This window comes from Platalea leucorodia, assembly GCF_965183815.1.
Source record: "Platalea leucorodia genome assembly, chromosome: 5".
Classification (NCBI taxonomy): Eukaryota; Metazoa; Chordata; class Aves; order Pelecaniformes; family Threskiornithidae; genus Platalea; species Platalea leucorodia.
In genome coordinates, this window is record NC_138827.1 from 14,765,554 (window position 1) to 14,791,046 (window position 25,493).

Here is a 25,493-nt window from a genome sequence, read left to right on the forward strand (position 1 = left end):
GAAACCACCTTGGTGAGATGCTGGCAAGCCCTTCAGCCGGCACTGCGGAGTGCAGGGCCACCATAGGCAAACCCACCAATTTTATATTTTTTTTTTAAGGAAATTCTGCAACTTGGAGCTCAAACCATCCCCAGCCTCCTGGATTTCTCCATGCAGCTGCTGCAAAGGGCGAAGTGCCGCTGGCCCCTGCCCCGGCAAGCTGAGCCAGCAGATGGCGATGCCGTCCATGCACTGAGGTGAGTTGGTGCTCAGCACTCCGTCGCCATGAGCTTGCTGCAGCTGGTTGAGTGGCTCCTCTCCTCAGCAGAGAGCGATGCCACGTGGGGCAAGTCAGATAGAAAATGGGTTTATTTCCAGATATTGCAGGGAAACTCATTTTGATTTAATAAGCAGGCATTAGTGAGGTATCTTGAGTTTTTATTTTGATCCTACTCCACAGGAAACAATATTCACTAGCGTTATCTTCCTTACATTTGTTTTTAATTTGACCCAATACTATGTTAAATATAAAATACTGATTGAACAAGAACAGACAGTGAAAAACATGAGAAGCTAAAAAGATCCTTCGAACCCTCCTCCACAGACATCCTGAATGTTACAAGTTGTTTAAAATTAGTATAAAATAGGAGGACAATTGGATAACCTGCTCTGTACCTCCCACCCTGCTTTGCAAGGGAAGGACTTAGGAAGCAAGAGAAGAAGGGGGACTTCTCAATTATGGAGAAGCCCACTCAGCAAGTGTGGGCTCAAGGCAGGGTGGCATGTCCCCGACAGAGCCCAGCCACCCATTCCTGCTTGGGCGTCTGCCCTGCCCTGGGTTTTCTGCAGGAGGCTGAGATGAAGTGGCCTCAGAAAGGTTCTCCTGGCACCTCCCTGTGCCTTGGGAGCCCCGGGGATGGATTTAGGGCCAAAAGCCCCCAGTGGTGAAATGGCTTCCAAGATAAATCCCTTGGGACGAAGCCTACGGACAAAACGCAATGGGGGTCCCTGGGCATCCTCAGCCCCTGCCAGGGGACGTCTGCCTGGGAGCAGGGACTACTATGTGCATGGTCTGTCCCCAGGGTGGTTCCCCCGTGGATTTAGTGACGGAGGGGGAGGAGATCCGGGCACACCGAGCTGCAGTTGTCACCATGCCCTGCAGTGGCTCTGGGAATCTGGTCCCCCAGACTCAATGAAAACTGAAGCGTGTGTTTGTAAAGCACTGGTCATCCTCCAAGTGCTTCGCTTCATGGGTCCTCACATGAGCCCTGTGAGGTAGGTTGGTGTCTTCACCCCCATTTTACAGATGGGGAAACTGAGGCACAGAGAAGGGTAATGACTTGCCAGACAGAAAAAATGGCAGCTCCCACTCTGGGTCCCCATATCCCACTATTCCAACCCCAGACATGCTCTGCCAACTGCTGGTTTCTCACAGCTCGTCCTTCTCCACCCCTCCATCTGCAGTAGGTCATGGAGCAAGGGCTGCGTCCTGGGGGCCTGGGACAGGCAGCAGCAGAGACTGGGCTCATACCAGGTCATTCACCCCCTGTCCCTAAGACCACTTGTCACCCCAAGAGGTGTCCCAGACCAAAGGCTGCTTTGGGGTGCCCCGGACAGAAACCCCCCCCCCCCAGCAGCCCTATGCCAGGCTGGGGTGCTGGGCACAGCACCCAGGGCTCCTTATAGGAACCTTCTACCTATGGAAGTGAAAACCTACTGGATTTTTTTTCTGACCTGGTGACCACAGCCACCATGTCAGGAGGGGAAGAGTATCTGGACCCTTTCTCTTTGGTAATTTGCTGCAATGGCACAGCCCTGGAGAGCCAGTCCCAGGGCACCACAGGCTGGGGGGACCCTAAGCTCTGTGAGAGGTGGGACAGACCCAGGAGCTTGGCTCCTCCGCACACTGCTGGAGAAACAGGAGATGTGGGATGGTGGCCATAAATCTCCTTCGCTTGCCACGTCGCGCTGAGACTGCTGCAGTTGCAATTAATCAAGAGGCCAAAGAGAGATGATGGGAAATCGATGCCTTCAGGGGCTCCCAGGGAAGGTGCAGGCAGTGATGCTCTGCCGGCTGGCTCCTGGCACAAAGCCCGGCACGCACCAGAGCCTGGCATGCACCAGATCCCAGCACACCAGATCCCAGCACGCACCAGACCCTCCCAGCTCCAGCAGCTCTGCCGGCATGTTTGGGAAGCAGGACCAGGTGTGGTTTTCTCATTCCATCAGCATCGGGGCTGCTCCTGACAGCTGGATGGGTCCTCCATGTCCTGTTATCCTATCCTTGCCACGGTGTACCGTGGTTAGGAGTTTAAAAACTGAGCATCACTAGGACCTCCCCATCACAGCTCACCTCCGAGCATCATGCAGATGCGTCCCTTCCCTGTGGCATTCCCAGGAATGCTGGAATTCCTCCCAAAAGTTGGTTTAAATCTGATACTGAGCAAGAAGGTCATCATAAAAATGGGAGCAGAGAAGGCAGGCAGGCAGCCCCGTGATCGCAATTCAAGGAGGTTTGCTTCCCTCCCTCAAGGAGGAAGCAAATTCCCTGATGCGGATGGGCTGACCCCAACCAGGTAGATGCAGGGAGCCGGATCCCCCTTCTGCTCCCCGCTGAAGGCAAGTGCACGGCAGAGCCTGGGAGCCGGGCCACGGTTTGCAGCTGCCACTGGCACCAGGGCAGGAGAGGAAAACAAAGCACCCCAGGGAGAAAATGTCTGGGGGGCTCCGAGAGCCCGCCTGGGGGGAGTGAGTTGTGCACTTAATACTGGCTTAGAGGAAGGGTTTTCCAGACTCCAGGGAGCCCTGGAAGAGATTCAAGTTTCAATCCCATGTAAGGCTTTGTTGACTTTGTTGACCTTCCCATCAAGAAGTTGGGAGGGAGCAGTTAATGCTGACATGACTTAGGACCATTTAGGAGCTGAGCCCAGGTGGTGCAAGGGTGCCGACATGCCCCCCTCCCGGGCTGGGGCAGCCACACACCCAGGTGTCCTTGGGGAAAGGGGCCTATCTCCCCCATCCTGACTCCTGCAGCCCTCTGGGTGGCCCACACTAAGGGCTCCAGTAGCCAAATCCAGGGTGTCACTAGCCAGGAGCGTGCAGGGCCAAGGTTCCCGCTCCCGTGGGATGCTCAGGGCCAGGCAGGTGAGCAAGGCCCCCCTGAGCCCTCGGCGAGCGGTCACTCCCCTATCTCCCACAGCCTGTCGGTCAGCCACTGTGTTACAAAACCTTTGCCTAAAAAAACAAACAGTTCCCAAGATTAAAAAAGAAAAATCTGTTTAAAATCAACCTCCAGGCTCTCCTGTCCCTGCGGAAAGGGCACCGCCAGCTGCTGCGCGCGGGGCAAGCAGGTGGTTCGGGGCGAGCCCATGGCACAGGCTGCCTCCCTGCTTCCCTCCATGCCCCCATGTGCCAGTTGGTGCAAATGATGTCTTTAAGGCGTCTACCGGGATGTTTTAGCCTCCAGCGTGCCAGGCCGGTAGAGATACCTCCAAATGGCGTAGTAGTGGATGCCAGCTCCAATGGCCACAAAGAGGTGCCAGATGGCATGGGCGAAGGGGATGCGGCCGTCACTTTTGAAGAAGACCATGCCCAGGCAGTAGGAGAGTCCACCAGCCACCAGCTCCAGGAGGCCGTCCCTGTTGGGCTGGGAGCAAGCAGGGAGGCAGGGCTCAGTGGCAGCCGCAGCACGCCTGCCCTTTCCCCACCGCTCCATCAAGACCAGAAGCATGGCCCCAGCTGTAGGGTGCAGGCAGGACCCTCGCTCTGCCTTCTGCTACACCAGCCCCTCCAGCAAGGCAGCGGGGACCCAGCAGCCCAGCTTTGCTGGAAGGATTTCAACACAACGGAGCTCGGGCAGGAGGTCTGCTGGAGATGCATGTGGTATCTGCTGGGCACCCGAATCATTTGCAAAATCAAGCTGGGCCACATCATATTTGGGGAAGACTTTATCCATCACACAGCCTAGACCTCACCAACCCACTGGACTTGTCCCTCGCGCTGAGCCCACGTGCTTCCCAGTGGTGGCTTACCATGGAGAGAATGACCAAGGCAGGGAAGAAGCCCATGATGATGTAGCACACCAGCTCCACCAGCTTGTACCTGCAACCGACAGAGAAGCTGCTTGGAAGCAGGTGTGGAGGAAGCATCAAGTTTTACACTTGCAATGTCCACGGCTGTGCTATAGGAAAAGGGGTGGCGGTGCCACCACAGCAGGTCCCACGTCCTCATGCATGAGCCACACCACCACAGCAGGGCTGGCATCCTCACCAGGAGTGATGGACCCCCACCTTGGCTTGGGAGCCACCAGCTCAGGTCCAGGCACCTGGGGCTTCAGGGAGACATCTGGGGCCTTTTGCTTTCTATTTGGTGCCACCACGTGGAAGAAGCAACTCACAGCAGCACATCCCTGCTCCTATGTCCCTGCTCCCATGTCCCTGCTCCCACATCCCTGCCACCGAAGCTCCTAAAAACAAGGTGCAGATGGGGAAGGACATGGTCCAAGGAAGCCCTCAACTGCCACTTGGCCAGGCGGCTGCCCAGGGACCCTGTACTTATCTCTCTGTCTCTCTATCTCCATCCTTCTTCCTCTCCCCTGCAGCTCAGCTGCCATTGGGACATTAAGAAGGGCTGGAAGAGCTGAGCTGTGATACCCACCAATGCAGGACCAGGTAAAGGGACTCACCGCTCATGGAAGAAGAAAACGTAGACGGTCCCAATAGACGCCATGATCCAGATGATCCACCGCATGTGGGAGGCCCAGGGACCCAACTCCCGCAAGTTCAGCCTGCAAGAGCCAGGTCTGTGGTGAGGGGAGTCCAGGGCAGCATCCCGGTCTGGGCTGCAGGCAGCGAGGTACCAGGGGAAATGCTGCTCTCATCCCCATGGCTATCCCACCAAAGGGTCCTCCCAACCTGTAACTTCAACTTAAAGGGGTTGAAATCTATAGAGTAGGAAAGATTTGTGAAAAGGGGTAGGGTACAGCCTCAAGCAGAGCAAAAGCCGGAGAGGGAAACCCTGTTTGTTGGAGCTGGGCTGATTTTCTCCCCTTCAGTGGGGCCAAGCGATGGCCCCCATGCACCGGCAACTCACCAGGGAGCGTACGATGCTGCAATGAAGAAGTAGATCACCATCCTGTCAAACATATGCAAGCAGTGCTCCACAGTCCTGCAGGACAGACAGACAGGTCAGAGCCTGTGGCACCAGGGGCCTCCGGACCCTCTCCTACTTCCCGAGCCTCAAGCGATCAGACCTGAGGTGCCTCTTCTTCCAGGAGATGGTGTGGAAGATGGTGGAAACAATGAAGAGGCTGGACAAGCCAAAGCCATAGATCCAGGCTGAGATGGTTTCCCACTGGTCATCAGAGAGGATGTACAGGATGGAGCTGCCGAGGATGCTGGGCAGGATCCAGAACTGGAAGGGAGAAGCAAACCTGTTGTTGACTCTGCATTTCTGTTGAGCAGCTACAATACAGTCTCTGCTTTTCTTTTTAGATATTTCTTTCGCTTCTGGTCAAAGCTACCACCCATAAGGGGCAGGCTGGCCACGCACACCGGCCAGGCATGGTGTCTCCCTGTGTGGTGCAGCTCCAAAATAGCTTCTCCAGGTGGGGGTAGAGAGGAGGAGGAAGGCACAAGGAGGATGATTACCTCTGAGTCATCTCCCAGGGCTTGGAGTGGGAGATGCCAGCTCCCGAGGGAAATACTGATGTGGGGTGCGCTCGCTCCCACTGCCGTGTAGGCAGCCCCATGAGGCGCCTGTCACCATTCCTGCTGTGAAAAACACCCCATTTTCAGGGAGCTTTGCAAAATACTCCTGCTCCACTAAGCCCACAGCCAGCTTCCCCAGGGACATGAGGTCATGGTGGGTGAAGGCGAGGGAGATGCACACCAGGTTCCCAGGGCAGAAGGAGGGAGAGCATCCCCACTTCCCGGGAGTACCTGGGAGACATCTGCCTCATCACAGCCCTGAGACCCTCAGGAGCTGCTCCAGGGCTGAACACAGATATGTTCAGGTGTTCCTTGAGGTTCCTCAGGGGATCCCGGGAGAGCTGAGCACCATTTTCCCTCGCTCTGGGATGGGGACAAGGACTTACTGCGTGGGTGGCACAGTTTGCTGCGTGCTCATACTCCGTCGGCTGGTACCTGCAGTTGGACGGGACACGATGATTCATGAACCTGCAGCAAGAAGGAGGGAGAGAAACATGCTCAGGGGACAGGGTTTGAGGAAAAGCCTTTTCGGAGGGGTGGGCACAAGGACACCCATCAGCCCCCTAGCCTGGAGCCCCACCACGGCTCAGCTTTGCTCCAGCTGCCCTGCAGAAGTGACCCCAGCACTGGGCACAGTTTGTCCATCTGGCTGGCCCCAAATGCCAGGACCCCAGGTCTTGCTCAGCCATGGCTCAGGCTGAAGCATTTCCCAGCAGCTGCCGTCACTTGAAGAGCAGAGGGCAGGAGCCAGCTCTGCCTGCTGCTGCGGGCAGGAGAGGGCAGACAGGGCAGCAGTGGGAAGGATGTAGGGGAAGCTGCTGCAAGGATGGATCAATAAGTTCTGGAGCAACTCCAGACCTGTCCTGAGATGGGGCACAGGTGACCGTCAGTGGTGTGTCCAGCTGCCAGCTCCTGTGACACTGGCACCTCTCACCATCTTCATTTCAGAGGCAGAAAAACTGAGACACCATGTAACGACACGATCTGGTTACAGCCCATCTGCCCCAGAGAAAATGGACCAGCACAGCCCTGGCAGCGAAGAAGAGGGCCCGTGGCTGCGGGTCCATGGCCCTTCTGGCAGTGACACCCTCATGTCACAGCAGCGTGCCAGGCTCCAGTGAGGGTATACCCATGATGACTTTGGTTTCTGGGTACCACCTGCATCTAACCCCTACCCATGGGGGCCGCATGTCCCAGCACAGATTGCTGGAGGGGGAAACCCCGCCATGCTCCCTTGGAAAGCTGTATCTTTATTTCTGTTTCTTTTAGTCTGAGGTATCAGCTTGCTCTTGGCATTTGGAGGAACATATCGATTTCTCCTGTTGGATCAACACACAGAGAGAAAAAATAGTGTTGGGCTTGGCTAGTCCATTGCTAGGTACATAACGCTGTATTAAGAGGCAAATTAAATGTGCATCTGTGATAACAGGTCAGAGCAAAGCACTGCCTTGCTCAGCATCCTCTTCTGGCAGGGGCCAGCAGTGGAGGCTTAGAGAAAGGGAATAAGAAACAGGCAAATAGAGAGTGATCCTTCCCTGGCTGCTCCTGGTAATCAGGGGTTTAAAGACCTTTTCTGCTGTGGCTCAGGTCAGGACGGCTGAGCTGAGCAGGCGCCGGAGGGGCTGCCCTGCAGGACCTGGGCTAATTGTTTTCTGACCCCGTTTGCTCTCAGCTCTGGCACCATCTGTGGTGCATTTCACAGCTGAGCTGCGCCCAGCGAGGGGGCTCAGGGGCTGGCAGGACCTTGCCGCTGGGCACAGGGTGACCCCTCGGTCTGGGGCACTGGGAAAGGCAGTAAAAGTCCCCTCTCCCCGTCCCCGAGCCACCCATGCTCGTGTGGACTCCTCTGCCATCTCCTGCCTGCTCAGACCCACCACCTGAGTCACTCACTGCTGTCTATTAAAAGTGAGCCAGGATGGATTAAATAGCTCCAACAACAAGGGCTTGAGTGTGGGGGGAGTGTGGCCACAGCAGGCTGGGGTGTGCGAGGCGCTCCCCGGCAGGCGGCAGTGACAGCCTGCGCAGGGATCCTGTCCCCAGCCCCTGCCCTGCCTGCAGCCGGACCCCGGCACTGCAGGAAGAAGCGTGGTCATCGTCACCAAAAAGTGTCTTGAATTGAGAGGGGGAAACAGAGGGGATTAAGCTCCCACCGCTCTGCAAATCGAGGACTGCACTGGGTAAATCGGGGCTTAGCAAGGCTGCCGTGGCCGGGAAGCAGGCAGGCATCCCTAGGGACATGGCCATGCCAGGTGTGCAATCGCCTCCATCCCAGGGGACACCAGGGATGCCCTCTCTGTCCCGCCACTCGGGCCACAGGGGCTGGCTGGGCTCTCTGTGCTGGAGCCATGTCCCCCTGGCAGGAGGACATTACTGTCCCCAGCGTTGCCAGGAGACTGTCCCCAGCTCCCCTTCGCTTTTTGCTTCCCTTTCTTTTCCCTTTAAATAATAAGAAGAGGAGGGGGAAGCCCAAACATACCGCGTGACGTCGCAGTTGCTGAGGAAACATGTACAAGGCCTTTTCCTTGAATTTATTTGTTTTAACAAAGCCCTGTGCCGTCTCCCCTCTGTTCTGGCAGTTGCTGTTCGGAGCAGTAATGGGGAGCAGTAGTGGGGTCGGTTTCCACAGCCCCCACCCGGGGCTGAGGGGCACCTGGACTGTTTGGGACGGGATCCCTGGGGTGCAAATATCCTCCCTAGCTCTGGTGCAGCAATGGAGAGGCCAGGAAGGGCCACCCCTGCCATCCCCATGGGATGAGGCCAAACAGTCTGTGCATCCCTGAAGCCCAAAGCTGTGCTGGTGCAGCACACTGCAAATGCCTGCTTTTCCCAGAGGGAGAAATAGCCTTGAGGAGGATCTTTTTTTTGACCTGGGAAGAGAACATTCTTGTTTTCCTGTCCCACTTTGTAATAAGCATCATCCTGTGAAGGATGGGAAACAGAGCATTGCGCATGTGGGACCTGGCTGCAAAGTGCTGGGCCAGCCTGGGTACAGCCGGGCCCTCCTGGAGCTGCCAGCATTGCATTTGGGGGCTAGTTGGGCACATCTTTATTGCCCTCTGTGCTCAGGAGCAGAGCTGTGCAAACAAGCACGGGAGCAGCCGATGTTTGCACATCTCATGGCAGGGCAGGATGAGTCCCTGGCTGCCCTTCAGCACCTTGCTCCCCAGGGGTGTGGAAGCCATTTCCTTGCCTTCTCTTCTCTCCTGGGACTTTATCTACCTCCCAGACTATCCCAGGATGCCAAGAGTCCATCCAGCTCATGCCATCCCTGTGCATGCTGGCATGGGTGCGGGGCAGGGCACAGGGAGCCCTCCATCACTCCCAGCCTGCAGAAAGCTGCTGTACTGGTGTACAAAACCAGCCTCAAACCTGAGCTCCAGCCTGGACAGACAGACAGACACACTCAGGGAGGGCACCTGTGACTCTCATTAGAGCTGATGAAAGCCAAGAGCCCCAGGGGCGGCTGCTGCGTGTTTCCCAGCCCCGGCTCTGTGTGACTGAGGTCAGGAGAAGGGGAATTGCTGGCAGCCAGGCAGAGCTCCGGGGTTTTTCAGTGCAAGAAAATAAGTAGAAGGGGAATACCGCCCCAAACTTAGATCTGGTCCCTGCAGCAAGTCTCCTGCCCAGGTGGCTGAATCCACGATCATCGCCAGCTCCGTGTCATTGCACCTGTACACTTGGAGACACACTGGCAGTGTCCCTGGGGTGGGAGGAGACAACAGCGGCTTGTCCCCAACAGCCTCCAGCCTACACTGCCACCCGCCCGGGGACCCAGCAAAGCCACAGTGATGTGGCTCACTCAACACAGCCAGCCCGGGAAGCCACGGGCAGGTGCTTACACACCAGCTGGGTCCTTCAATGCATTTTAGCAGGTGCTTTAGGACTGCAAAGTCCAAGAGACACAGAAAAGTTTAAAACCTCCTGCACGGCAGGAACACGAGCATGTTCATTTTCAGGGATGGTGCATGGGAAGCAGAGACCCAAGGGGCTCCCGAGCACCTTTTTCTCCTGGTACCATTTCTGGCAGACGCTATACAGACCGGCTATATGAAGATGGGGGGCCTGGTGAGGGCCCAAGCAGGGGTTATTCACTGCAGCCCCAGGGTTTTTGCCTGTCCTGCTTGTGCCTGCTTCCCCCTGGCCCCTTTCCCAGGGAGGGAGACTGAAAAGGGCCAGTGCAGCAGGCTCCGGCCGGGGAAACAAAGGGGCCCTTGTCCTAGGCAGCCGGGGCAAAGTGCAGAGCTGGCTTCCCAGGCTTGTTCCTTTCTCCTTCTCTTTCTCCCACTCTGTTTTTTTGTGGCTTTGGACTGGGTTTTTTTGAGTTTTTTAAAGACTTTTATCCAGGAACAAAGTTCTGACCTCAAAAATCAGGCAGATCTGCCTGGCTCTTGCTTCACCAGGGTAGAGGAGAAGAAGGTAAAAAGGGGATTAAATTAAATTATTCCTCGGGATGGCTCATGTGTAAGTATTTGAGCATCTGACCTCTTCTGGGGGCACCAAGACAACCTGCATCAGGCAAGCCATGGGCACCACACACTCACACAGGCAGAGCCATGGGACACTTTGCAGGAAAGCTGTCCCCTACGCACACGGTGGGGAACAGCCCTAAGGGAGACCCAGCCAGGCTGCAATTTGGGAGAGATGGTGTTTAGCCCTGCCTTTAACACTGACTCACTGGCCAGCCTCTGCCACATCACTTCATCTCCCTCTCACCCCCCTTTCCCCCTCTCCAAGTGAGGATAATAATTTTGACATCCTTTAGGTGAGCTCGTAGAAGGATAATGTGAGGAGAGTGCAAAATCACCACTAAGATATGGATGGGGAGGTGTGAGATCCCATTGAGCAGCTCATCCCTGCTCTTGCAAGAAGCCACTCCAACACCTGACACCCCCAACCCTGCTATAAATCAGGCTATATACATGACACATGGCTGTGTATCTATGCATTGAGGAGCTGGGCTCCCCCCAGCACATTGCTGAGGCCATGGCCATGGCACTTGAAGAGCCACCACATCCCCTTCACAACCCATGAAGCACTAAATGCCGGAGCCGTGTGTTGCGCTGTGGGCTGGGGGGACAAAGGAGCAGCTGGCATGTCCAAGGTTGCTCCCAGGTGACGTGAATCTCCCCAGACCAGTTAATCTCTACAGGTTTCACCTGAGAATGGCTTATAAAGGGGCTGGGCTTGCTTAGGCTCTGGCCTGACGTCTTTGGAGGTGGGATGCTGGTTTGCTCTATATTCATTCTCTGCCCAGGGAGCTGGGGCATTTCCAGGCTACGTTCCCTGCTGAGCAGCTCCCAGAGATTTGACTGCAAATTGAGAGGATTTCTCCTTTTCCTTGTGACTGGGTGTCACAACTGGTTTTTAAGTAACAGAGAAGTTGTTGAGGAATTGTATCCTGATGGTGGCATCTTGTCAGAGAGGAAGGATGGAGAAAGCCTTTGCTGGGTGCTGACCAGCAGTGGTGGTAAGTCCTGCTGGGGCCCTTTGGGTTGTCCCTTGGTAGAGCGAGTGTTGTGATGCCTGAAGTGACAGTGATGGAGCAGATGTGTGCCTGCAGGGCAAACTGGCCCCAGACCCCTCTTCAGTGCATGGTCTGGATTTGCCCTAATGAGCCCAGAGGCTGCACACCCAGTGCAGATGCCAGGGCTTGGACCTCAGGCTTGCGCTTACATGTGAGCTGCTGCAGTGGCATCCCTGTAAGCTGGGGCTTGGTGTGTGCTCTGCTTCTGATCTGTAATCTGGTAATGCTCCAGCTGCAGTCCCTGCTAAGAGGCTTCATCCCCTTGAGCTCCTCTGTGGCTCATAATTAGCTCGGTTCCGGGGAGCTGTGTGTGATGCAGGGCCCTGAGTGCTGCTCACTTATGGGGCATGATCCCAGGATGCAGGAGACAGAGCAGGACCACAGGGATGTGCTCAGGACCCCCTCTCAAGTCCAGGACATCAATTCTGCATCTCAGTGACATGGCAAAGGCTCAGCATCCCTCCTTTCTTTCCCCATGATTGCAGCTCCTGGTGCAGAGCCCCCAGACTCTGCAGTACTACAAAGCTGCTTTATCCAGCCCAGGAGCACTCAAGAAATCCTGCTTTTCCTTCCTACCCATTGACACAGCAGTGTTTGCCACTGGGAAGCAGAAATGCAAAGGCTCAGGCTGATGCTGCCCAGCATTGCCATCTGCAGAGCCACCCACACAGGCATGTGCACTGCTGCATGGCACCCCGTTAAGAGCTGAAACCTCTATTTCCACACCCGCTCCTCAGTGCTTGCATGCTCCTACGCAAACATATGGCGCTCATGGTTTGGAAAGCTGAGCTGGGCGTGTTGTAAGCTTGCAGGTCAGCTCCCTGGGCTAGGGGAGAAGGGGCAGCCAGGACAAGCCAGCTCTGTGGGCTGCTCCTTTGACTCCAGCCTATCCCATGTGAGAAGGGGCAGGAGGGCTGATGGAGCAAGAGAGTGCAGCGTTTTCTTTTGTACTGCTTCCTGGCATCAGGCAAAGAGCTGGCAGCTGGGGCAGGGAGCAGAAAATGAAAGGCTTTTCATCTAAACCAGCATTTCTCAACCTTTCTTTTGGGCAAATTAACAGATTATCAGATTTTTGGAGTAACCTGCCCAGATGCCCCTGGTGCAAGCCTTGCTTCCACAAAGCAAGTCAAAACGGGCTGCAGACTGAACTGTCATTCATCATCTCCGATTACTCTCATCCCAATTTTGCTCATTCCCAGCACCCTGATGTGTGGTAACACCCTGGGCTGGCTGTAGACCATCCCCTGGCCCTATATAGCCTGTGTGCCGTGAGAAATGCTGAACAAGTCTGCTTGCCGACTCAGAGATGCTCCCAGACAGGGACCATGTGCTCAGCCATGTCCATGCTGTACCTGGCTCTGAACCACAGGCACATATGTCCCCCATGAAGGGACAGGGAAGACACACACCCCCAGCGCATCCTGCTGCCGCAGCAGTGGGTACACAAGGGGCTGAGGCTGGCAGGAGGGAATATGCTATTTCCCTGAACGTACCAGGGACCGCACCAAGGGTATACCCAATTCCTGTTCCTTGCTCCTCACCCTAGCAGAGACAAGCACAGGAGGCTCCAAGCTAGGCTGGATGCAGGCATAGACCATTTCTGCACCCATGAGAGCCCATATGTATCTAGCAGGGCTTGGTTGGTGGGTGGAAACCCAGCAGGTAATTCCCAGGAGGGCCGTAACTCTCCATATTCCCATCCTCTGTGCAGGGATATTTATTTTTCTCTCCGGCAGGCTTTCTGCTCTTTATGTAGATGGTATCTCTAACTCTTCCAAGGCGATTCATGACCCTGCAACTACAGCAGAGCTGTTTGTTTATTCACAACAGATGGGATTGGTGAGTGTTTCTTAAATTACTTTCTGAGCTGGGACTTCTTGTTTCATTTGGTGCTTGTGAGACCTCCGACAGCAGCTGACTAGTCACAAAATGACTCTGATGTCCCAGGTGTTTTGTGAATGTTAGAAGGACTGTTTCCAGAACTGAAAAATCTCTATTATTCACTATTTGATTGTTTGGAAAGTCATTGTGCATGTTTCTTGCTGCCTTGCCTGCATTGCCCTGAGCACAGAAGTTAGTGGGACAAATCCTGAGCTGGCTTTGCCTGCTTAAACTCTGCAAGAGCCCAAGGTGGGCAGCAGTGAGTGTGACCGCCAACCCCTCTGCCCACTGGGAGAGGATTCGGATGTTTTGGGGGCTGGAGCCTTCCCAGCCTCTAACCCTGGCTGCCACTGTGACTGTGAAATTACATGGGCAGGTCATGGTTTCTCAGGTCCATAAGGTCTTCCCATAGCATCCCTCAAGAAACAGGGCCAGGCTCTCATTTGAGATTCCTGGATGCTACTCAAGTACAAATGATATCTGTAAATTATTCAGCAAATGCCTCTGGACAACAAAGGCACAGAAGGAAAATCATGCATTTCACCAGCCAGGCAAGCAGATACTAGGATTTCCATTAGTATCATTTGCAACAGACAGCGGGGCTGTGTCTAATGCTATTGTACCAGCCAGTGCTGCTGAGCACAGCAGAGGAGGTAACTCCTTGCCCCTGAACTGCTGATCTCTCACTGCATAAAATCCTTTCCTTAGCAGCAGCAAGTCTGGACTATAAACTTGAACAGGAGCACAGAGTTGGATCCAAACTGTCTTGAAGGTCAGCACTGCTCAGCTTGACTAATTGGTATCTGAAGCAAACATCAGGAATATGATGCTTGTGGTATCATGTTATCATGAGAAGTTGCAGGGTATCACATTGAGCCCATCGGACTCTGGATTTTTCACTGCATGAAAATGTTGAGGTTCAGTTACACCTGGAGAACCCCAAAGGGAGACCTGAGCACTGTGTGTTTGGTTGTGTCTCCTCTGCCTTGCTCGGCCTCTGCTCTGAGCATCCATCTGCTTGCAGCATCTCTCTGGGTACTCAAAGAATCTCCTTTTGCAGATGCAGCCAAGCACCCCCCAAAGCGCAATGAACTGAACTAACAGTTGTGCTCTTTTCCCTTCCTTTCTGTAGGAGTTGTAGTTGGTTTGCATTGCTTTGTCTTGCTGTGGAGCTGGGGGTGTGGGAAGGGAGGAGGAGGGGAAGGCAAGCCTGGGAGCGGTCCTGGCAGAGCCCCATTTCTCACATTCACTGACCTGCTATGCTGGGCAGTGACTTGAATTTCCCATGCATCGTGTTGGCCGCTACCTCGTGAAGCTGGCCATAGTGAGCTGTGCCAAAGAATCACATCAGGCCGATATCCAACACCGGCTGAAGGAAGGAAAAGACCATCGTGCATCCATTTCCCAGGCAGCCAAGAGACTGTCCTTCCCCCAAAAGCACAAGGCACAGGGCTTGACTTGCCCACTGCTGCACATCTCCAATGCGGTGATCCCCACCTGAGCCCATCCTGCTGGGTCCCCTGCCCCTCCCAAAGGAGGGAAAGTGGCAGTTTGAGGGAATATCCCATTGCAAATGATGCTCTGAGTACTTGTTGCCTTCCAAATACCGGACTCCAATCATAACTGCACCTTGGGCACCTAAACCTACATGAGATGAATCCTACCAGTGTTATCTTAAGAGGGTATCTGAGTCAACCAGGCCCCACAGAGCAACCAATATGGAATTGGTCAGTGACATCAGGTGATCCTGGTTTTCCCTAGGTATTTTGGGGGCCTCCCCATCTCTTGGAGCAGTGCCTTTTGCAGCAAGGGATCTGCTCAGCTCAGGGCAGTCTGGCAGGTCTTGCTGGGGATGGTGGGATGGGGCTGGTGCTTCCATGGTGAGGAGCCCCTGCTTCTCAAGCATCTCTGAGCTGTGATATCAATGCTGAAAGCATTTCCCTTCTCACTGCTTCATCCCACATGGGCTGTGGGGGAAGCAGAACTCTTGGAAAGCATCTCGGCATGTGTGGGAGCAGGCGAGAGCTGCTCGTGCTTTCATCGCAAAGCAAACAGGGACCAGATCTTCCCAATGCGGTAGCTCTGCTCAGGCTGTCAGCCTGGCATTGCTTTTCTTGTGTTTGGGGTCTGAGCACCCCAATGTTTTCTCTCACTTCTATTCCTGCTGGCTCTCCTCTCCTTCTCTTGCCTGGAGATGCTGGAGGAGGGGTTGGTGAATGTCTCCTTGCTCAGTAACTACAGGTGCAGGGAGCAACAAGGAAAGTCTTTCCAGGTGCCTTTCCCCAAACTCAGAGGATTTGCTTCTGAGCAAGTGTAGAGTTCAGATCTCCATCCCCTCATGCTGGTGAGGAGGTGGCAGTGTCTACATTGCAGACACCAGGCAGGTGAGGACAAGCCTGGACCATGAACCTACAGAGGCCCCTGCTCTCCCTAATATCCTGCTGCTTCTGGGCTGAGATATTATTGTGGATTTTCCTGGCTGCTCCTCTCTGTTACTCTGCACAGGGCAAGACAAGCAAATGCAATAAGATTTAGAGCTTTTTACATGAACAAATCAAATTGTGAGCTGCTATCAGTTAATTAGGATGATTCAGTGCCCTGTGCAGCCTACCGCTCCCAGCAAACCCCTCTCCACCGGCTGTTCCGGAGCTGCTGAAGCCACCCAGATACAGCAGCTCCCCGCTTAATCATGTTTCTTTTCAATTATGGCTCTGGATGGCCAAAGTCCGGGAAACATTTTGTGTCCCTGCAGGGAGATTGGGGCTGAGCCGCAGCCCCACGGTAGTTACGTGGGCAGGAGGCACCAGACCATATCTGAGTAAAAAGTGGGCCAAAGCTGGATCAAAGCCGGTGGTGAGGTGGAGGGGAGGGATCGGTTACTGTCTTGGTGTAACCTGGCTGATGAGACTCAGTGAAGATGCAACTTGCAGTGATCTGTTGCTCTGGTGGGAAACCAGCACTGCTTTGGCGAGCTGGGAGGAAGGGAGGAGGAGATGAAAGGGTGGAGGGAGAATGGGGGAATAACTATCTGGTGGTTGGATAAAGCAGGAGGAATCATATCTGCTTGCACCCCGTAACTGCATGCTGCTGCCAGCATCGTGGCTGAATTTGGCCTGTCAGGCAGGAGGTGGCTACCACTTGCTCCAGTGCGGGCTGTGAGCAACTGGGAAAGCCCTGCAGCAATGGCATGCTTTAACTCCCTTTCCCATGGTGGCAGATGATGGAATAGCCTCCTGGACCCTGCAGTAGAGCAGAAACCACCAACAGCCTCCTTTATAACCACAACCTGCTCAAACAGCATTGCCATGCATCCCTATTCCCACGATGGCAACAGACCCCTCCATTTACTGTCTTCCCCTCCACCCCAGCTGCAATGCTCTGGCTCCAAAGCCCAGCCAGGAGGGATTCAGGGACAACCCAGTGCCCCTCCAGCCCCAAGTTTTCTCCTGGCAGTTTGTGAAATGCTCCCGCATTGATTGCTGCCTTTCATCTCTTTGTTCAAAGCCCGGTGCCTTTGCTGTGGCTTTCACACAACAGGTCTTTCATCACCATGTTCTTTTTTTATTTATTCCTTTTGGTGGGTGTATTGATGGCCAAGTTTCTCCTTTCTTGGTCCTCACTCAAAATTAGATAAAACAACATTAAAAATGAAGCTGTTCTGGGCTTTTCCACCACAAGAAAAACTTTCTGATTTTTTTTTTTTTTTCCTCCCCCAAGGAAGGCCACAAGCAAGAGTTCCTTATCCTCTGAAAAGATGTTGCAAAATGCTTCTGATGCCTTGGAGGGCCTGTGCCACTCTGAGCCCCATGGCTCCTGCTCGCACTAGTTGCCATTGCAGAGGCCAGTCCCTGTTACTTGGAGCTCAGGGAGGCCGACAGAGCATCCCTGGCACAAAAGAAGGAGCGGCTTTTAGGATCTGCCATGGCATAGCATTTCTGTGGAGAGCAGAGCTGGTGTGTGTGGAGCGCGGGGGGGACGGGGATTAGCCAGTGGTTATTTTTAAGCACTAGGCTAAGAGGATCTCTGCGGTGATGTAGGAAGCTCTGGGTTAGCATCTCGTGCTGGCGATTGCCTTGGTGTGTCTTGGGGTGAAAGCCAAGGGAGCACCCATCTCCTGCTCCCCATCCAGCCCTGGGACCCAGTGAGAGGTGGAGGATGCCCTGCGGAGCCGACCCTTGCCGTCCCCTGCAGCCCCTGCCCACACATGGGCTCTATCCCTGCAAGGCACTCTGTAATACATCCACGTTTAACAAGTTGTCTCCAGAAAGGACCATGACAAATTTTGAGCATGCTAATTTTGGATAAATCAAGCAACAGGCTGGGGGACTGAGGTGGGGCCACCTCCTGCTCTGCTGCCAAGCTCCCAAAGAGCCTCTGTACCACCACTGTGGGGCAAAGGTACAGTTTTCCTCCTCCTCTGGGGTGACAGAGCTTTGCTTGTCTCCATATCCCCCTGGCCCTGTCCTCTGTATGCCAGCTGGGAAAAACAGTTCTGAATTCTCTGTTTTCACAAAGAGTTTTGGACTAGATGCATTGTGCAGACCTGCTGGGTACCTCCTGCATCTCCCCCAGGTAAAGGCTATCAGGAGGCAGCTACAGCATCAAAATGGTCTTTGAGCAGGTGCCCACGTTTTGGGCAGCTTTTGGAGATGCAAGAATGGATTTTCCCCATGGGACACCTGGAAGGAGAGGAGCTGGTATCTTGGGGTGGCAGGAGGGAGGTCTCCTGCCCTTACCCAGCCCAGGCAAACATCCCTCAGGGATGCTTCTGCCTGGAGCAGGCAAGAAACACCATCATTACTCCTTTCCAGACAAGTTTTTCTCTGGTATCTGACTCTAACAAGACCACTGGGAGTCTGACAGTGGCAGCAGCAGTGCTGAATACCCCCAGGAACCGCGCCAGCCTGTGGGACCCTCCACAGCCATTAAAACATCCCCACCACAGTCAGAGAGAGCTGGCGACAAAGCCTGTCCTCAGTGCAAAACTGAGCACCCCCAGCACCCCCCTGAGCCCCATCTGGCCATGCATCACCCAGCACTGTGCGATCTGACTCATCCTTGGCCACCCAGCCTGCCAGAGGGCTGCAGGTGGCCTCTGTCCCTGTGTCAGCCATCAGCTCCCTGCTAAAGACCACATCTGATCCCACAGCAGCACGCGTGGCCGAGTGCCCTCTGACCTGTGTCCAGCAGTCCTCAGGTTTCCCCCTATGCAGGTAATGCCGTGAGGTTTCCTAACACACCTGAGCTGCTAAAACAAGTCCCTGCTGCTGCTGGAAAACCTCCCGGGGTATTTCACAGAGTGGGGGAAAGGATCCACCACCATTGCATCCCCTGTGAGCCCTGCAGAGCCCCCAGGTCCAGGCTGGGGGAGCCACCCTGACGGGGCTTCACCTGGGCGCAGCGGGACCCTGGGCAACATTGGCCCCTCCACAGAGGGTTTGCAGCCAGCGGTGGGGTTGGTCCCCCGGCAGCGGGAGGACAACGGCGAAGTTAGACCCAGCGAAAGGCAGCGAGGGCTCCCAAGGATGCTCAGAATCCCTTAGGGATGCAGAAAAGCGGGCAGCCTTCTCCCAAAAGACCAGCCCGTACCTGCCCTGGGCTTTGGGGCACTCAGCAGCTTTTGAAGGTCCCTTCGGGGTCCATCCCCGCCGGAGCTAAGCCCGGGCAGGGGCTGGGGCTGTCCTGGGGCTCCGCAAGCACCCGGGGGTCGGGGACCGCCGCGCCGATGGCTTTACCTGGCGTAGCGCGTCTTCTGGAAGTCCAGGACCCGGGACACGAACATCGCGGCGGTGCCATGGGGGTCCCGGGGGGCGGTGGCGGCTCAGCCCCGGGGCCGGGGAGAAAGTGCCGCCGGGGGAACCGCACCAACTCCGCGGGCTCCGGCGGGGCGAGGCGGAGAAGGGGCGGCCGGTCCGGTCCAGCCCAGCCCAGCCCGGCCCCGGCCCCCTCCCGCCCCTCCGGGCTGCTCGGGAGAGAGACACGGGGAAAACAAAGGCGACCTCCGGGAGGGGGGAGCCAGCCCCGCTGCCGCCCTCAGATGTGCAAAGAGGAGGAGGAAGAAAAAAAGGGAGGGGAGGGGGGATCCCGTCCAACTCCGCCCGGCCACAGCAACCTGCACGATCTCCCTTAGCCGCCCCGGCAGCTTTAAACACAGCTAAAAATATTCCCCCCCGCCGCCACCCCAGGAGGATCAAATAGCAGCAGATTTGAATTGAAAATGTGATTAAAGCATCGCGGGGCGGGGGGGGAGCGGCGAGCGCAGGCAGCCTGCCCGCTCCCCCAGCCACGCTGCCCACGGCCGGGTCCTCCAGGAGGGGCACCGGGACGTCCCTGCCTGCACGCTGCCTGCCCCAGGGCAGGGCCAGCCCGCCCCGGCCTCCCCAGGGGGTTGCTTTGTTTGGCTTTGCTTTTAATTATTTGATTTTAATGATTTTTTCCATTATTTTTCAGGGGCCCTGGCAGGGATGGGCAGCTCTGCCCCAGCCCCGTCGCTGCGGGATGCCCGTGGGTGGGGACAAGACTCCACTCCCACCAGCATCCCACCATCCCTCCCTGCTCAGGAGAAGGGGAAGGAAGCAACACGACAGCAAGGCAAGGACTGGAGACCCCAGGATCCTCACGCCACCTCCATCCTAAGCCTTCACCCCTCCATCCTCTACATCACCCGGGGAGGCTCTCGCAGGAGGTGAGATCCCAACGTACATCTGAGGTTGGGCAGCTCAGAAAGGGGCTGTAAAGGGCGATGGGGGCTTGTCTGCAGGCAGATGGCCATCATGCCTGCCCACCCTGTGCCAGACTGCAGGCATCTTCAGGCCACCAGCTAAGGGACAAGAAAGGTGATGTAAGGCCAGCAGCAACTGGAGGAGGAGAGCCCTGGTCTCCCCAGTGCAACCTCTCCTTGCTGATGCTGTAATAACATTGATGGGAGGAAGGCAGAACAGCTGAGGACATCTCGACACGAAGGCTTGTGCTCATATGGCTGTTTCCGTGGGAAATCACACACACACATATCTTCCAAAAGCCAAAATGGACAAAAATTACGGGGTCCCTTAATTCAAGGCATGAATTAATCCTGGCACCCTCTGCAGTCCCTTCCAAAAGCAGTTCATCCCCCCAGGGGATGCAAAAGGGGTGATGGTCCAGGTGCGTGTTGCATTGCGGGGTGTCCTCAACACACACAAGAAGCACCCCGGTTCTCTGATGCCAGGCGCTGGCAGCAGGGTCAGCCTCCCTTCACGTTTCCCATCATGGATGGAAGATGCTGTCAGGGACCAGGCTGGTGACAGTGGGATTCAGGAGGTGCAGAGGGACCAAAATAAGCCCCATCTTTGGTAGGACCTTCCCAACATATCTGGGACAGCCAAGCCCTGGCAGAGAGAGTGGCAGGTTCAAGCTGAGATGCAGAGTGAGATCATCTCCGAAAACCTCTCCCACGCTCTGCCACTTAGCCGGGAAGATTTTTTCAAGTTCCTTCCCCAGCCTTCTAGATGCCGAGGCTTTGGCAAAGGCTATTTCATGGTGCCTGAGCCCTGCTTTACCTTTCTCTGGGCCTGAATAGGGGAGGGAGAGAAAACGGCAATAAACCACATCTAACAAAATAACCCCCATCCCCGAAGCCCCCAGCTGCAGCTGGGGGTGCTGGCAAGGGACACCTGAAGTGAACCATCAGTCCCGAAATAGATCTGTCTCAGAGGGCAAAAGGCAAATTGAATGAAAAATAAGTTACTATTTTTGAAGCCTGAATCCAGTTGTTATGGCAACCAAAGCCTCGCGCATCATGCTGGGGAATGGCTCCAGCCCCAGTGCTGCCTCCAAACCCCGCGGCTGGAGAATCACAGGCAGCCGGGAGCTGCTCAGTGGTGGGGTGCAGAGATGTCCATGCTCACACCACGTGTACCCTGCCAGGACGCGTCCCCTCCCCACATGGCAGCTCCCCTCGCGTCCTTGCTTTTCTTTTCTCCTCCATCCCTGGTGCTCTACCCACCTTCTTGCAAAGATCTGAGTAATTGTAATGATGTTAAGGAGAGTTTCCAAGATTCAGGGGTACCCTGAATGCAGTGACATTTTTGTAATGTCACCAAAACGGGGGGGGTCTTGCAAAGATTCCCTTTAGAGGAGGAATGGGTCATGAAGGCTGCTTCCTCCCCAAAATATGCAAAGTCCCAAAGCCTGCAAGAGTCCCATAGCTGGAGACGCCTCTGTGCATTGTCCCCTGCTTGTGATGACGGGTCCCAGCAGGATCCTGGCTGTGAATGGTGTGAGCATCCCTGCCTTTGGGTGCTATGATGGTGCTGTTGGGCTCTCCTGGCAGCACACGCTGTAATCGCCTTTCCCCAGGGAGGGAGGTTTCCCTGCACATTAAGCTGCTGAAGCCAACAGGTAAGAAAAAAGACAATTTGAGATTAAAATCTGCCATCTCTTAGCAGGAGAAACCTCCCCGCAAGAGAAGAAACTTTGGATGGGTAGAAGGAGTTACGGGGCACATGGATGTGCTGGCAGCAGCTGTAGGGAGGCAGAGGCGAGCGTGGGGGGCAGCATGGGGGGCAGGACCGATGTGGGGGTGGCCGTGGGCCGTGGCAGGGTGGATGCAGGGCAGCAGGGTGCTGGGGCAGGGCTGCTTGGGTTGAAGCCATTTGGAGAAGGCTCCTAGCCAGCAGCTGGAGGGTGATTGAACGTGGGAGAGCCCAGAGGGTCCCTTATACATCGAGGGGCCGCCGGGCTGGTGAAGGAGATGGCTCCATCACTCCCCGCCGCTGCACATGCAGCACTCAGGAACCCTCCCGGACGAGCAGGCCCGAGGCACAAACCCCAACCCCCTGCGCTCCCCAGCGCAGCTCATTTCCCTGAGATTAACCCTTTTCAGGACCAAGCCCTTGGTTTTGATCCAGTTTCCAGACATTCCTAGTTCAGTTGCCTTTTTTTGCCTGCAATTTATATTATCTCCTGACAAGCTGCTCCCTGAATCTGGCAGCCCGTGTCTCCCCTTGCTCTGAAATTGTCTCCTGTCCACGCCTGGGTGTCCTGCGGGCTGGGGACCCGCAAAGGCCGATGCATCCCTGGCCACGACAAGGCCATTTTTAGGTGTGGGCTCCCTAGGACAGCCTGTGCCCAGGAGCAGGGCCTGGTGTCCCCCGCTGTCCCATCTGCTGAGCCTTGGGGACCCCCGGTGGCACGAAGCAGAACTGCAGAGGAGCCGGCGGGCGGGGACCGTGGCCTGTAGGGTCTGTAGGGACCGCGACAGAACGGGGCCGTCGCGGCCAAGGCTGCGGACAGCGGAGACGCGTCGGAGTCGGGGGCCGCTGTGAGTCTCCCATCCAGCGGCCGACCCCTGCGGGCCCTGCTTAGCTTTAGAACGCCGCTGTCCCCGCCCGCCCCCGCCTTTTTCCAACCAAGTTCGGCGCCACCAGCCGAGCGCACGCGCGGCTCCTCCCGCCCCGCAGGCGGGCGCACGCGCGGCGGCAGTACGGTGGCCGGGAGGGGGGGCGGCGGGGCGGGGGCGGGCCGGGCCGGCGCAGGCGCGGCGCCGCTCCGCCGCCCGCAGCGTAAACAAGGGGCCGGCGGGGATGAGGAGGCCGCGGGTGCGCGGCGGGGGCCGGGGCCGCCGGCGCTGAGGTGCGCTGCCCGCTGGAGGCGTTCCCCTCCCCCTCCCCCGCCGGACGGGGGTGGCGAGGCCCGTCCCGCCATGAACTTGGCCAGTCAGAGCGGCGACGCCGGCAGCGGCCATCTGCTCTTCGCCAACTTCAACCAGGACAACACGTAAGGGGGCGGCGCCCGGCCTGAGGGGGAGCCCGGCCTGACCGGGGGCCCGGGCGCTGCGGCCGGGGGGCAGCTGCCGGGGGACGCTGAGGAGGCCTGGCCGTTGCGGGGGACGCGGCGGGGTCCCCCCCTCCGCCCTGGTGCCGCCCCTTCCCGCGGCAGGGAGCCCCGCGGCGGCCTCTGCCCTCGCTGCCACGGAGCGGGCCGGGGTCCCCCTCATCCCTGCAGCGAGGAGGGGTGGGAACGAGCCCCCTCTCCCCTCCGGCTTGTGTGCGGAGCTGCAGGGTGGGAGGCCGCTCGCAGGGACAGGCAGCAGAGGGCTGATGGGCTGCGTGAGCTATGGTTGCAGCGATTGCTTTCTTGCTCCCCCAAGTTGTTGCCCTGGGGAGCTTTTCCTTCTTGCACTTGGGAGGCATTGCTTGCTGTTGCTTTGGGAAAGGGAGAGAGGACTGGTTCTGCTTCTTGATGATGTCCAGCCTTTAGGAGAGACACATTATGTGAAGACCCAAGTCTTCCAGGTGGTGCAAAGACTTCATCCAAAAGCTCGTTATAGCTATCTTTTCATACAGCCTTTTTATTTTCACCTGCTGTCTGTGTTGAAGTGGTATGCCTTAGGCTTAAAGGTGTTTTTATGAGCCTATGCTTCTTTTGATTTGGAAAAAGAGGCCTTTCTCATGTAGTCCTTGAAATTGCACTTATTCGTGTTTCAATTCTAGAAGGGTCAGATAGTTGATGCTGCACATCTTGCAAATTATTTAATCTTGCAATATATTTAGGTTAATTAATGCAGAGTAGTTTTTATATACGGTATTAAAAAGCAATATTTTTAAATTTAAGAAATCCTTAATAGTTGGAATTGGAGCACGAAAGATCCTTTAAAGATGGATTCAACTGTCTGAAATACCTGAGAGATGAAACTGGGAGCCACTAACCAAAAGAACTCGAGAAAGGAGGAGTTTTGTTTTAGGAAGTGAGTAAGAGGAAATGATCTCAGGTTGGCATCACAGAGCATAATCCACGTGTGTGGTGGTGGTTTTTTCTTTTAACAACTTATTTGTCCATCCTCACAAGAGAGATCTTTAACCGTCTTCAGCATGTACTGTAGCACATGGGAATTGTCAAGGCAAGAAGATTATTTATGGTGGCTGCCAAGATTGAGGAGAAAGGTCACATTGCAGAAGGAAATACTCTGTTTGCTTTTGTAGGTTTTTTGGGGGGTGAAGAAATGAACAAGTGGAGCTGGATAGACTTGAGACAAGAGACTTTAACAGTAAATAACTCTCTAAATGATGGGGGAGGGAGCAGTAGTCTTCTATGTATTTGTAAGTAAATCATTATCCGTATGTTGATTCAAGCCAAAGACTTTTGCAATTACTTTTCACTTTTTTTCATCAAGTACCTTATAGAGCTTGCTCTGTCATTGTGCATATAAAATGTGCTAATGTTTTGCTCAGATACCATCCATTTTTTACCTATTAGTAGATAAAACAAGTCATAATAACTAGGAAACCTGTCACCTCTTTCTTTTGCAGTTTATAAAGGTCATTCTATAGCTTTTTAAGTTAAACTGTGCTGTCCAACGTGGTGATCTAAAAGCTTTACTATTTCTCCTTCCTTAAAGCAACTGCCTGTTTTCAGTTGCACGTTATCTTTGCGGAGAGCTGTATATATTTAAAAGATCACAGAGCTGTGACAAGAATAATTTATTCTGAATAAGAGAGCTGCAGGCTTGACTTGAGAACAAACCTAAGACGGAAGTAAAAAGAAAGCTAATGTAATATAAGCTTATCTAGGTGGTCTTTGGCTTGTACACCTTGACATCCTTCTTCAAGGAAGAGTGAAGTGTGATTCCTTTTTAACTTTGAGTTTATGGGGGGAAAAAAGGGACAAGTGGCTAGTGATTTCTTTCTTGCTAATCCTCAACTGCGTATGCTACTTCGCTACTTTTCCAGTTTCATTTTCATAACTGTCCAAAAGCGTTCTTCAATTTCTGTGCTATAGCTGATGCTTTTGGTCTTCAGCATTCTAATGCCCATTGTGCAGGTAGATTAAAAAAAAAAACATTTTTTTATATGGACTTTAGATTAGGTTACAAGAGAATCTTGGTGATGATTCAATTTTTCTTTTTATGTGATCCAGACTCGGCCCATATATCTTTGTAATTCAAAGTCTTGGGAAATGAAGTCTATCTTGGCATGTTTTTGCATTTTCAGATGCCCATTATAGAAATGACATAAATAGAAAAAGGCTCCTATTGGTATTTTTTTGTCTCAAAATTGTGAGAATAATACAAAAGGCCACTTACTTGAGACAAATGAGATGGTTGGATCGTGTGGAATAAGTATCCCTTCTTTCTAATAATGTCTCAAAAGAAATCTCTCCAAGAAAAGTAAGTATAAAACAGTAAGTCTTGCAGATGTCTTCGCAATCAGCTTCTTACTAAAACACTTGTCTGATGGGGTAGGTGACCCAAATAACCAAGTTGTATTCTAGTTCTTAAACTGAGTAGAACTTAGTGGTTGTGTAAGTTCCTTATACTGAAGTTTATTTGATCTCCCCCCTCCCCCCCTTTCCCACCTGTGATCTTTCTTAGTTTCTTGTTCAAATAGAGAAACAAGAAGTCAGCTCTCTGGGTTTATTAGTAT

General features: G+C 54.7%; 2 protein-coding genes across 3 annotated transcripts in view; one reads left to right on the plus strand and one right to left on the minus strand.

Annotated features, from left to right (window-relative positions):
* Positions 1-3,421: 3,421 nt before the first annotated feature.
* Positions 3,422-18,874, minus strand: MMD2 (monocyte to macrophage differentiation associated 2; the record flags this gene model as incomplete). The annotated part of the gene is made up of 7 exons (XM_082314495.1): positions 3,422-3,625; positions 4,011-4,080; positions 4,664-4,765; positions 5,071-5,145; positions 5,231-5,391; positions 6,074-6,155; positions 18,828-18,874. 7 exons carry the CDS (start codon positions 18,872-18,874, stop codon positions 3,422-3,424), a joined length of 741 nt encoding a protein of 246 aa, XP_082170621.1.
* Positions 18,875-22,612: 3,738 nt separating this feature from the next.
* The window catches only part of WIPI2 (WD repeat domain, phosphoinositide interacting 2), a 29,294-nt gene continuing 26,413 nt past the window's right edge, over positions 22,613-25,493 (plus strand). For both annotated transcript variants that reach the window (XM_082313464.1, XM_082313465.1), the window contains exon 1: positions 22,613-22,848. In XM_082313464.1, the coding sequence (XP_082169590.1) occupies positions 22,775-22,848 (74 nt within the window). In that variant the 5' untranslated portion in view covers positions 22,613-22,774. The remainder of the gene's footprint in view (positions 22,849-25,493) is intronic.